The sequence below is a fragment of the Anser anser genome, assembly GCF_964211835.1.
Source record: "Anser anser genome assembly, chromosome: 1".
NCBI lineage: Eukaryota > Metazoa > Chordata > Aves > Anseriformes > Anatidae > Anser > Anser anser.
In genome coordinates, this window is record NC_139720.1 from 154,699,236 (window position 1) to 154,711,382 (window position 12,147).

The window sequence follows — 12,147 nt, forward strand, 5'->3', positions numbered from 1 at the left end:
AAATCTTGAAATCACAAAACAAATACTGTAATTGCATTTAAATTATCTTCAAAATAATTGCCATGGTTTTATGACTGATAGGCTTACTGGTTTTGGAGCACTTGCTGAGATAGATTTGCTGAAACTGTAGACACTACATTAGGAACACAAAAATTGCTATGCGGGACACTTTAAAAGGCCTTACTTTAGAATTACACAAATAACTCAGGGTGGCAAAACAACACTTCAAAATTCCCAGTGAAAGCTTAACAATATTTTTCAAACACGTGAACTGTCAGACAAAAGGACAAAAAGACTAAAAGGGAGAATGGTAATCACGGATTTCACTGTGGTATAGTTTCACGCAGTTAAGTGCATCTTCACTCCTGCAAATTCATATTGATATTATGTGGATCTCTATGACTATGTCAAGGGGAGATTTTCGTCCCTCCATTTGCAAACTATGACAGCCATTTTCATACTTAAAAACAACTGCCTAAGAAGTAATTGTTGACTTACTCCGCATGGGGGTAGAAAGGTGTAGGTATGTAATATTTTAAAGCAGGGTGTGGCTTTGCCTGTGTCCGATAGTAAGGACACCCAACATTACCACTCCAGAAGTGGTCCAAAGAATCATTTAACTCTGAGCAGTAATATTGTACCCTCCATTGGATGAGCTTAGACAACCATCTTCACTCAGCGTCCCCCTTCCATGTGTCTGTGTGGTCACTACCTGGATGTTGTGCACAACTTGCTGTCTTTCTTTGTTTTGCCCAGCTGTTAATCAGAGAATGATAGAATCATTAAGGTTGGAAAAGTGTCATCTGGTCCAACCATCCCCCTACCACCAATATCACCCACTAAACCATGTCCCTAAGCACCACGTCCAACCTTTCCTTGAACACCCCCAGGGACGGTGACGCCACCACCTCCCTGGGCAACCCATTCCAATGCCTACAAACTCCTTATGAGAAGAAATGTCTCCTAATTTCCAACCTGAACTTCCCCTGGTGCAACTTGAGGCCATTCCCTCTAGTCTTACGGCTAGTTACCTGCGAGAAGAGGCTGACCCCCAGCTCCCCACAACTTCCTTTCAGGTAGCTATAGAGTGCAATAAGGTCTCCCCCGAGTCTCCTCATTGGTGTAGCAGGCTCTAGAAAACAAAAGTGTGGCTAAAGCCTTATCTTTCCCAACTGTTGTCCTTGGTAGCTTTGATGGTATTCATTCTAGTTCAGACACACCAACTGTGCTTCCATGACCTTTGCTTTTAATGTTAACAGTTGCAGGACTTCTCACATGAAATGAAAACTGAAATGAACCTTGCTGAAAATAAAAACAACCTTGTTCTGTAGATAGAAAATACAGAGTCACAGAATCACAGAATCGTCTAGGTTGGAAGAGACCTCTAAGACCATCTAGTCCAACCTCAGCCCTAACACTAACAAGTCCTACACTAAACCATATCACTAAGGGCTACATCTAAACGTCTTTTAAAGACCTCCAGGGATGGTGACTCAACCACCTCCCTGGGCAGTCCATTCCAATGCCTAACAACCCTTTCAGTAAAGAAGTTCTTCCTAACATCCAACCTAAACCTCCCCTGGCGCAACTTTAGCCCATTCCCCCTCGTCCTGTCACCAGGCACGTGGGAGAATAGACCAACCCCCACCTCTCTACAGCCTCCTTTAAGGTACCTATAGAGAGTGATGAGGTCTCCCCTGAGCCTCCTCTTCTCGAGGCTAAACAACCCCAGCTCCCTCAGCCGCTCCTCGTAAGACTTGTTCTCCACACCCCTCACCAGCTTCATTGCCCTTCTCTGGACTCTCTCGAGCACCTCCATGTCCTTCTTGTAGCGAGGGGCCCAAAACTGAACACAGTACTCGAGGTGCGGCCTCACCAGAGCCGAGTACAGGGGGACAATCACCTCCTTAGACCTGCTGGCCACACTGCTTCTTATGCAATCCAGGATGCTGTTGGCCTTCTTGGGCACCTGAGCACACTGCTGGCTCATATTCAGCTGCCTATCAACCAGTACTCCCAGGTCCTTCTCCGCCGGGCAGCTTTCCAACCACTCATCTCGCAGCCTGTAGCGCTGCTTGGGGTTGTTACACCCCAGATGCAGGACCTGGCACTTGGCCTTGTTGAAGTTCATACAGCTGACCTCAGCCCATCGGTCCAGCCTATCCAGATCCTCCTGCAGAGCCTTCCTTCCCTCGAGCAGATCGACACACGCACCTAACTTGGTGTCATCTGCAAACTTACTGAGGGTGCACTCGATCCCCTCATCCAGGTCATCGATAAAGATATTAAAGAGGACCGGTCCCAGCACTGAGCCCTGGGGGACTCCACTAGTAACCGGCCTCCAACTGGATTTGGCTCCATTCACCACAACTCTTTGGGCCCAGCCATACAGCCAGTTTTTAACCCAACAAAGCGTACACCAGTCCAAGCCACGAGCAGCCAGTTTCTCGAGGAGAATGTTGTGGGAAACGGTGTCAAAAGCCTTACTGAAGTCAAGGTAGATCATATCCACAGCCTTTCCCTCATCCACCAAGAGCGTCACTTGGTCATAGAAGGAGATCAGGTTCGTCAAGTAGGACCTACCTTTCATAAACCCATGCTGACTGGGCCTGATCGCCTGCTTGCCCTGCAAGTGCCACGAGATGACCCTCAAGATAATCTGCTCCATGAGCTTCCCTGGCACTGAGGTCAAGCTAACAGGCCTATAGTTCCCCGGGTCTACCCTCCAGCCCTTCTTGTAGATGGGCATCACGTTTGCTAGCCGCCAGTCGACTGGGACCTCCCCTGATAGCCAGGACTGCCGATAAATAATGGAAAGCGGCTTGGCCAGCTCCTCCGCCAGTTCGCTCAGTACCCTCGGGTGGATCCCATCCGGCCCCATCAACTTGCATACATCCAAGTGTTATAGCAGGTCACCAACCATTTCCTCTTGGATAGCGAGGGCCACATCCTGCTCCCCATCCCCTTCCACCAGCTCAGGGTACCAGGTATCCAGAGAACAACCAGTCTTGCCGCTAAAGACTGAGGCAAAGAAAGCATTGAGCACCTCAGCCTTTTCCTCATCTTTTGTAACTAAGTTTCCCCCCGCATCCAGTAAAGGATGGAGATTCTCCTTAGTCCTCCTTTTTGCGTTGATGTATTTGTAAAAATGTTTTTTGTTATCTTTAACGGCAGTAGCCAGATTGAGCTCCAGATGAGCTTTGGCCTTTCTAATTTTGTCCCTGCACAGCCTCGCAACATCCTTATAGTCCTCTTGAGTAGCCCGCCCTCTTTTCCAAAGATTATAAACCCTCCTTTTTCTCCTAAGCTCGAGCCACAACTCTGCTCAGCCAGGCCGGTCTAGTTCCGCGTTGGCTCATCTTTGGGCACGTGGGGACAGACCGCTCCTGAGCCATTAAGATTTCTTTCTTGAGGAGTGCCCAGCCTTTCTGGACTCCTCTGCCCTTCAGAACCTCCTCCCAAGGGACTCTGCCAACCAGTGTCCTGAACAGCTCAAAGTCAGCCCTCCGGAAGTCCAAGACAGCAGTTTTACTGGTCCCCTTCCTGACTTCGCCAAGAATAGAGAACTGTACAAGATGATTGGCTGAGTTGATGTGCTGTGCATTCGGAAAGAAAGATTTTTCATCTGAATATTTCTATGTAAAATACTATATCTTACTTTCATCTGAAACATTAAAAAACAACAACCCATGAACCTCATTTAAAAGGGATCATTTTCTTTCTAGCACTCCAACACAGTGAGATACAGAAATGCACAGAGAGAAGACAGTGAGATAAAAATGATCCAAGAAAAAAAAGAACAAGCTGAAATGAAAAGGTATTTAAAAATCAACAGTCTAAGTGCACACTTTTCTGCATTAAGTATTCTCTATATGAAGGAAAAAGTATTGATGAAAAAAGATGAATATTTTTGCCAGGTATAATGCATATCACTTAGTAATTAACATTCTGTGTTTTAAAAGGAAAGTCCAAGAAGAGGAGCTTCGAGAGAATCATCCATATTTCGACAAACCACTTTTCATTGTTGGTCGTGAGCACAGATTCAGGAATTTCTGCCGAGTTGTTGTACGAGCTCGCTTTAACGCGTAAGTTTATTTCATATCAACAGTTGGGTCAGACGAGTATTTGCTTTCTTTCACGTTTTCCGAAACCTATTCATAACTTTTCTTTTGAAAGGGAAACTGCCTACCATATGGTCACAACAACAGCTGGCAGCCAGCTGCCCTTGGGGTAGCCTTGCTCTGGAGGACAGGAACCAGTAAAATCCTATGTAAGGGTAAACACACTTGAGCAGTCTGCAATGCAGAGCTGAGACAAGACTGTGGGGAAACTGCAGGGTAGTGTTTTATACTGCCATTTTAGGCCTTGGTGAACCAATTTGCTGTTCCATTCCTGTCCTCATCATGAGGCAAGAAGTAACACCAACAGTTATTCACAGAGTAGAAAAAAGTGAAGATAAATGAATCCCATCTGTGCTCGCCTGAAGACTCCTTAGCCCATAACTAGAGACTGAGTGAGAATAGGATGAGGGAGGTGTTCAGCTGTGGGAGATAGAAGCAGAAAAGCAGAGACCAGCTGAAAACCATGCAGACTCAGTACCTAAACTGTAGGTGTATGTGAGTGTGGAAGGAACAGGTGTACAAGTAGTATGATATAAAGCCATTTTACAACTCTTCTTTTAAACTTCTGTCTATGGCTAGCACCCTTGTTTAGGGTGCACATCACCCTAAAGGGGTTAATGCACGTCATCTTACCAACAAAGTGTGAGACAAGATAGCTCAAGGCCATGAACTTGGCACTTGGAAGGTCTGTTTTGAGATCTGATTTTCTCTGTGCCCTTCAACAAATTACTTTTAGGTAGAACAGGAAGGTTAGATACTCAGCTTTACAACACCTATATTTAAGTGTTCTGCCACTTACGTAGAAGGACATCCTTGAAGTTAGGTGCCTAGGTCTCCCATGCAGCCACTGGGCTGTGAAGCAGTTGCAAATTGAAAAAGCAAAACAAAACACACAAACACACATCTGAAATACATGTCAGTGCCTGCTAGAAATGTGGACTGCCTAAAGGTAACGGGATGTTTATATTAACAACAGTTTAATTAAAATGCTTGTAATAACATGAGAAAAAAATGAATTTGTTAAACAATTTTTATTTGTTTAAATCATGCCTACTTTCTTCATTGCCACACCCAGCTTGCCAAGCAAGATATTCTTAGAGATCTTTTCAAACTGATAAGATGCATACTTTTTTTCTAGTAAAAAAGGCTGAGGAATGCCACTGTATATAAAGTGGGAAAGAGGTATGAGCTTAAAAAGTCACAAAAATCAGTGAGTTCAGTGACAAGGCACCAAAACAAGTATATTCTGTATACTGAAGTGTGCAAATGGCTGAGCCTGTCTGTGGAAGACATGACTTGTTCTCCTTGTATGCATCTTGCATTCTTGTAATCCATAACCATGAAATCTCTTCTAGTGGTAATGCCTCAAGTCAGGTCAGTCCTTTTTTCACTTCAAGCTCAGTGAGGAAGTGATGGCAATTTCACATCCCAATAGCTAGAGCCCTCACATGGGATATAGGATTCCTCAGTGCAGATCCTTTCTCTGCATGATTTGCTACAAGGATTTGAAAGATATATAAAAAGTGCCCTTAACCACTGGGACAGAGGGGAATTCTTGGATAGGATTCTTACAGCTTCTCCTGCTGAAGCCATTCTGCTTTGTATAAAAAGCCTGAATAATTGCTGGAGCAAGATCTTAAGTCATGTCACCTAGATACGTGCTTATTACATACAGAGCAGTTCTTACCCTCTCAGGCTGCCTAATGGGTGTTTGGATATTGTAGGCGAAGCAAGACAATTTCACAGGAAAAATCAGATGTGGAAAGTCTAGAAATATTAATCAGGAAATGACTAAATGAGTAATAAAAGAAATGAGGCTTGTGGAAGAAATTTTGTGTCAAGTCCAATAGGTTTTGAGGTAAAAGGAAAGAACTCCTGAGGAAGCACTTTGGAACATAAAATTCAGTAGCAGGTCACCCCCAAGCAAAAGAGAAAATGAAGTCCTTGCTTACAAAAGCAAGACCTAAAAAACTAGCCAGCTAAACAGTCATTAGAGAAATTACATGTAGGCCATGAAGTGGTACTATCTATGTTGATAATATGACTAAAATTGTGTAGAACTAAACAAAACTTATACAGACATTTGAAATTAAGCCAATATAAAATGTGTCCTTGATTTTGGTTATGAATTATGTTGAGGTGATGGATGCATGGTATAATGGTAATGCTGACTAAAATAAAATGTAAATGACTGTATCTTTTCTTCTTTTTATAGTTCTAAAACAGATCCTGTTACTGGAGCTGTGAAAAATACCAAATACCATCAGCTTTAGTAAGCACTACAAAAGTAACTTTGCTTGGTCACATAAGCCTGCAATATAAGTGAGCACACACGTGCATGTGTGTGTGTATGTGTGCATGCACATGTGCATATCTCTTCTTTCCCCAGAAAGGTTTTTCTCTCCGTGGATTTGTATGGGGAGGAAGATGAAAAGGAAGAGGATTTTTTAAATGTCTTCTTTCTTTAGTTGTTTGTAATTTCCCTAGTTCTACTACATATTTGTGAAATAGTGAAACCTTTGACATGTCTCAGTTTAATTTACTTTTCATAGGGAATTGCTTAACTGTGGTATAGACAAAACACAAATGACATAGTACTCAGTCTTTCTGTACTGGTTATCCTTACGTATTTTTCACAGTGACTTGCTGGGCTTGGTTACTTACCTGGACTGGGTCATGATCATTGTTACTATATGCTCCTGCATTTCCATGATGTTTGAATCCCCGTTTAGAAGAGTTATGCATGCTCCAACACTCCAGGTACTGACAATGAATCATATTACCTCTAATGAAGCACAGCCACCCTGTGTTTCTTCACTGCTTTTGCTAAATTATAACTTCTCTGCTTTGATTTTCAGATTGCTGAATATGTTTTTGTAATATTCATGAGCATTGAGCTTAATCTGAAGATTATGGCAGATGGCCTGTTTTTTACACCAACAGCTGTCATTAGAGACTTTGGAGGAGTTATGGACATATTCATATATCTTGTAAGTTTTTATATTTATGGGAGTTTTCTGTAGCATTCTTAATTTTGATCTCTTTGCATATATAAATGTTTAGGAGTGTTAAAAGGTTTGGCTCAGCACCCTGTTGCAAGTACGGTAGTGTACTTTGTGTGCAAACACAACCGTATTCATGTGCAATACTGTCAGTTATGTATACAAATATTTGTTCAGACATTTATAAATACACAGGCGTTTGATAAGTGTCTGGCAACTCAGTGTAGGTTTTACATATTATGGTCCCTTTTAAGTGTTTATTTGTTGATCTGTTTTAAGTATTAGATCTCATTTCATTCCAACGTAAGCTCAGGATCTCTGACCTTGCTTTAGCATTTTTATGCAGGAGAATCTGCGTATCTATTTCTTTGTCATTCATTGCTTCCTCCCCTCTTGACAGTTCTTCTGCTTTATAGAAGATATTTCAAAAGCCTCTGCTATTTGACAGAAGGACACATCCTTGTTGTTGGTGTTGCTGTAGCAGACGGAAAACAAAGCAGTCTTTCTGTATTGCATACCTATTAGAAATTGTTCTCAATAAATTGTTCCCCAGAAATTTCTTGCATTCCTCTTAAATATAAGAGAAGGGGTTCCATTTCCTCTTCACATATGACAATAAATACCAGAGAATGTGTCAAAAACAGTGCTCGGTATAATACAGTATGAAATATTTTATAACTGAAGAAATTACTAAGTAAAATTGCTTTGATGGATTTAGATTAAATCTTTTAGAGATTAATCCACCAGACAGATGTGCTGCATAAAATTTGTCACGATCAATTTGTATCAAAGATTCCATTGTTACCATAAATAAAAATATGCATACTTACACAAAGCTCCTACTGTAGAATGCATAATCAGTAAGTGCATTAGTCTCTTGAAATCCCTCTGAATCCCTCTGTTCGTCTGAAGAAAAAAACTAAGCAGTGTACCTTGGTTATTCTAGATGTGCCTGTGATTTTAAAACAATATGAAAGAAAGTTGGAAGCACTGGCAAATGTTTTTGTTTTGTTAAGAGTGGCTGTCTCTTACCACTTGTTTTAACAAATCGTGCTACATTTAAAAACATATTGGTGGTATCAGGTTGATCCTCCATTTTTTGTGCACTTACGTGTGTGTAACACTCTCACCTCTATCCCCCTGTAATAACACTGGCTTTATAAATACTTTTTAAAAAATCAGAAGTAATTAACAGACTTTCTAATAAATAACTGCCTATCAGAGGTTGTTCAGGCTACAAAACATAGCTACACTTTGCAATGCATATTATTCATATGATAAAACCACAGATTGACAATGCTACCTATACTTGTAACAAAGTGGTGGGAAGAACTGGTGAGGAAACTGTTAACACTTTCAAGGTGAGGATATCTCGATTTCAGGACAGAGTCTCTGAAATGAGAAGAGGAAGGAGAGATGATACTCCCTGGTCCAGGAAAAGAGTTCATGTCCCTCCTCTGAATCAACCAATTTGATTTCTTCTTTTGGAACCGTTCCATCTGCTGAAAAGAATAAAATAGATTTTGAGTCAAAGGCGAAGACAGAGGCTGAGGCTGGTGCCCATTAGTTAGGACAATCAGCCAGGCTACAGGAGATCTGAGTCCTCTTTCTAAATTAGTCTTTTTTTCCCTTAATCTTCCCTTTAAGGAAAGGAAGCATTTATTGATCTTCTTTGCTGTTTTATGTCAGTTAAAACGTTGTAATCCTGGTCCTTCTTTGCCTTTTCTGCTTTGTCTTTTCAAGGTGAGTTTGATATTCCTGTGCTGGATGCCTCAGAATGTCCCTGCTAAATCCGGAGCTCAGCTCTTAATGGTACTCCGCTGCCTCCGACCTCTTCGAATATTCAAACTGGTCCCTCAGATGAGGAAAGTTGTACGAGAGCTGTTTAGTGGATTTAAAGAAATCTTTTTGGTATGTCTTGGTTATTTTTTTCTTGTTGTTAAAAAACAGATGTAGAGGAGTAATATGATAACCATTTCTCTATATCGTTCATGTTATTTAATCTCCATTACTGTCTGTTTACATCTCATTGTAGCTACAGATGAGCACAGAACAGGTTAAAAATTAGGAATATAAATAACTCGTTTTCATTTATACTGAATGAAGCTACTGTAATAATTATTTTTTAAATGATACTTTTTTCAGCATATATTTGACCATAATTACATAGAAAGACTACTGAAAGGAAATCTACCCCCTTTTCACTGGTCTGGCTGGGGAAGGAAGATGAGAAGTAGGGTATGGCAGCTCTTCAAGAAAAAAGTTAACCTGGTCTCTGAGTTGAAGGTCTATAACTCTATTTTTTTTTGGAAAGGCAACCAGAGACAATACAGTTGCTTATCATAGATCTGGATCTCATTATGATGTTGTTGTTATTAAAAATGTTCATGAATACACAGTTATAGTAAAAGTAATGATAATAACGGAGTCTTTGACTGCTTGTTTAGAACCTAATCTGTTGTCTTGGGACCCAGTTTTCCCTAAGTGGTGTGTATCAGCCTAAACAACAGGCAGTTTGTGCTGGAACAGAATGCTGTATTAGGTCAGGTTGTTACAAAAAGTTAAGCTACAAGATATTTGTAGTCAGTTAGTAATAGAGCAATGACAAAAAGTACAAAGCTAGTTAGCATTTCATAGATGCTGTAACCTGTTAAAGATATTTACATCATAATTTGCTCATGCATATCTTTATTGTAGATATCGTAGAATTAAGTATCCAATGATGGCTTACTTAGATTAAATGGTAAAGCCTGATTCAGCAAAGCAGAAAATGCACATATTTAAGTACTTGGAGAGTTCTTTATAAAGAGAATGGAAATTCTTATGTCTGCAGAATTTAGCAAGGTTGTACACTGAGCGCAAGAAAGCTTTGATCCTTATCTACAATTCTTAGATGCTATATTAATAATATTAACAATAATAACACAGCACCTGGTTACTGGATAAGAACCTGAAGTAACGTTATGAAAGCCTTATCTCCAGGTTTATGTAACAAAATGATTCTTCCTGCATTTCACGGAAAGATTTGACCCCCTTTCTCAACTCTGCAGGAGGAGAGCTTGACAAGTCTAACTTCATCTTTACAGGTTTCTATTCTTTTGCTGACATTAATGCTTGTTTTTGCAAGCTTTGGAGTACAGCTATTTGCTGGAAAACTGGCTAAATGCAATGATCCTCACATCATCTCTAGGGTAAGAACTGCTTTCCTGTTTCAAAATAGTAGTATGCTGTGCCATTTCTACCTGCTGGGGAAAGCAAATGGGGCAATCAGAGCGATCATATGAGAAATGGAGATCTTGGGCACTTTCTGTTTCAGAAGCAGGATGAAGGAGGGAAAGATGGTAAAGGAAGAAAAGAGTGAGGGTAAGGCTGGGTTCTCATGTCAAAAAGGAAAGTAAGTCCAGATATTGGGGACTGTCTGAAAAAGCTGTGAAATTCATTCCATATTATTTGCAAAAGACTGTATGTCACATGGAATTAACCATGGAATATGGGACCTTTGCATTACTAAATCAGTGGCTAAAAATAGGTTAGCTGCTGGAGATCAAAAGCACTGGGGATGCTTTATTGGTTCCATGTAGAAAGTTAGCTGTGTTTCTTACTTAATTTGGAGAAATATCATCATTACTTAAAGAACGCAATGGTCTGTAGGAAAGAGGTGAAAGCCTAGATGGGCTAGCAAAATGAAGAGCGCTCTTAACCCTGGAAGGAGGAGAGTCTTTTCAATCCTTTCTAAGCTGCCTTTTTCCTTTGGGTAAAGGTTCATGGCTATTAATCCCAGGCCTGTAAAAAAAAACCCTATCATTTTCATTTACACTGGTTCCCTGTGATGGCAAATGTGCTGTTTATATTGGCATTATAGCCTCTCACACAGGCTGTTATTTAATCTCAGTCTATGGTTTATTTTACTATAGGAAGATTGTCATGGCATCTTCAGAATAAATGTAAGTGTTTCCAAAAATCTCAATTTAAAGCTAAGACCTGGAGAGAAAAAGCCTGGATTTTGGGTGCCACGAGTCTGGTGAGTTGCTACACCTTGGCCTGTCTTTCTTCAAAATCTCAGCTATTGATGTAGAGTATGACGCAAATCTCATGGCATTATACTGCTGATGGAGTGTTTTTATTGTAAGTAAAATGGGTAAGAATAATCTCACCGTTATAGGTAATAAGGGTAAGAATTCTGGTATATTTAGTAATAAGCCAGGCATGTGAAAGTTTTCCAATCTTAACCAGCTGTTCTATTCATAAAGCAGAAAGAAAAAGAAAAAAAAAAAAAACAACACATAGTTTGTGAATTCAGGAATTAGACATATGATTATTATTACAGTGGGAGTAATTGGCTTGAACCAAGATTGTCACTTCAGTGTGCTTAGTGATGTTATGAAGACATTCTGGGAGCTATCCTTCAACACCAGAACCTCAGAATAAATGGGAAAAGCTAGGAAGAAAAAGAAGTGCAAATCAATGTGCCTATAGATAGCCCCTAGAACCAGTGAACAAGTCATGCCTGAAACCAGCCTTTCTCTTCTATGGCCCTCAGCTATGCCAGCTGCCAGCTGCTTCCTGTGTCCCAAGTAGGGAATGCTTGGGGTCTATCTGGCACAACAGTGCAGGGATAATTCTTTAAGACCTAATATTATATTTGTGATTAATATTTTGATACAGTGCATTTAATATTTCCTAAGACCTGAACAGGCAAAAAAAACTCTCTTTAATTGTTTATATTTTTAAGTTGATTGGCATTTTGCAAAATCAGCTTAACAGCCACAATTATTTTAATTGACTATATGTGTGGGTAAAGAAAGCACCAGCAATGGTATATTCAGAGCCATCCTACAGTAATGAAATAATATGCTGTGATTCGAACAGTCAGTGAAACTCTGACATCTGCAGAAGTCTTTGTTTCTGTATGCTTCAGACAAAATTCTTCCTCGAGTAAGCAAATTCAATCTACTTCAGCTTGATCCAGAAATAAGCAAAAACTGTCTTCATCAGCATAACTGTAAACTTTGGGGAATGTTTTG

At 40.4% G+C, this 12,147-nt stretch overlaps 1 protein-coding gene across 5 annotated transcripts in view; it reads left to right on the forward strand.

Annotated features, from left to right (window-relative positions):
• NALCN (sodium leak channel, non-selective) overlaps positions 1-12,147 on the forward strand; it is a 237,572-nt gene that overhangs the window by 201,677 nt on the left and 23,748 nt on the right. For 4 of the 5 annotated variants that reach the window (XM_083831676.1, XM_083831675.1, XM_083831677.1 and 1 more), the window contains 8 exons: positions 3,726-3,817; positions 3,963-4,085; positions 6,337-6,393; positions 6,761-6,881; positions 6,980-7,111; positions 8,867-9,034; positions 10,210-10,314; positions 11,038-11,144. In XM_083831676.1, coding sequence (XP_083687802.1) covers positions 3,726-3,817; positions 3,963-4,085; positions 6,337-6,393; positions 6,761-6,881; positions 6,980-7,111; positions 8,867-9,034; positions 10,210-10,314; positions 11,038-11,144 — 905 coding nt within the window. The remainder of the gene's footprint in view (positions 1-3,725; positions 3,818-3,962; positions 4,086-6,336; positions 6,394-6,760; positions 6,882-6,979; positions 7,112-8,866; positions 9,035-10,209; positions 10,315-11,037; positions 11,145-12,147) is intronic. The other variant, XM_083831678.1, reaches the window with a different exon arrangement.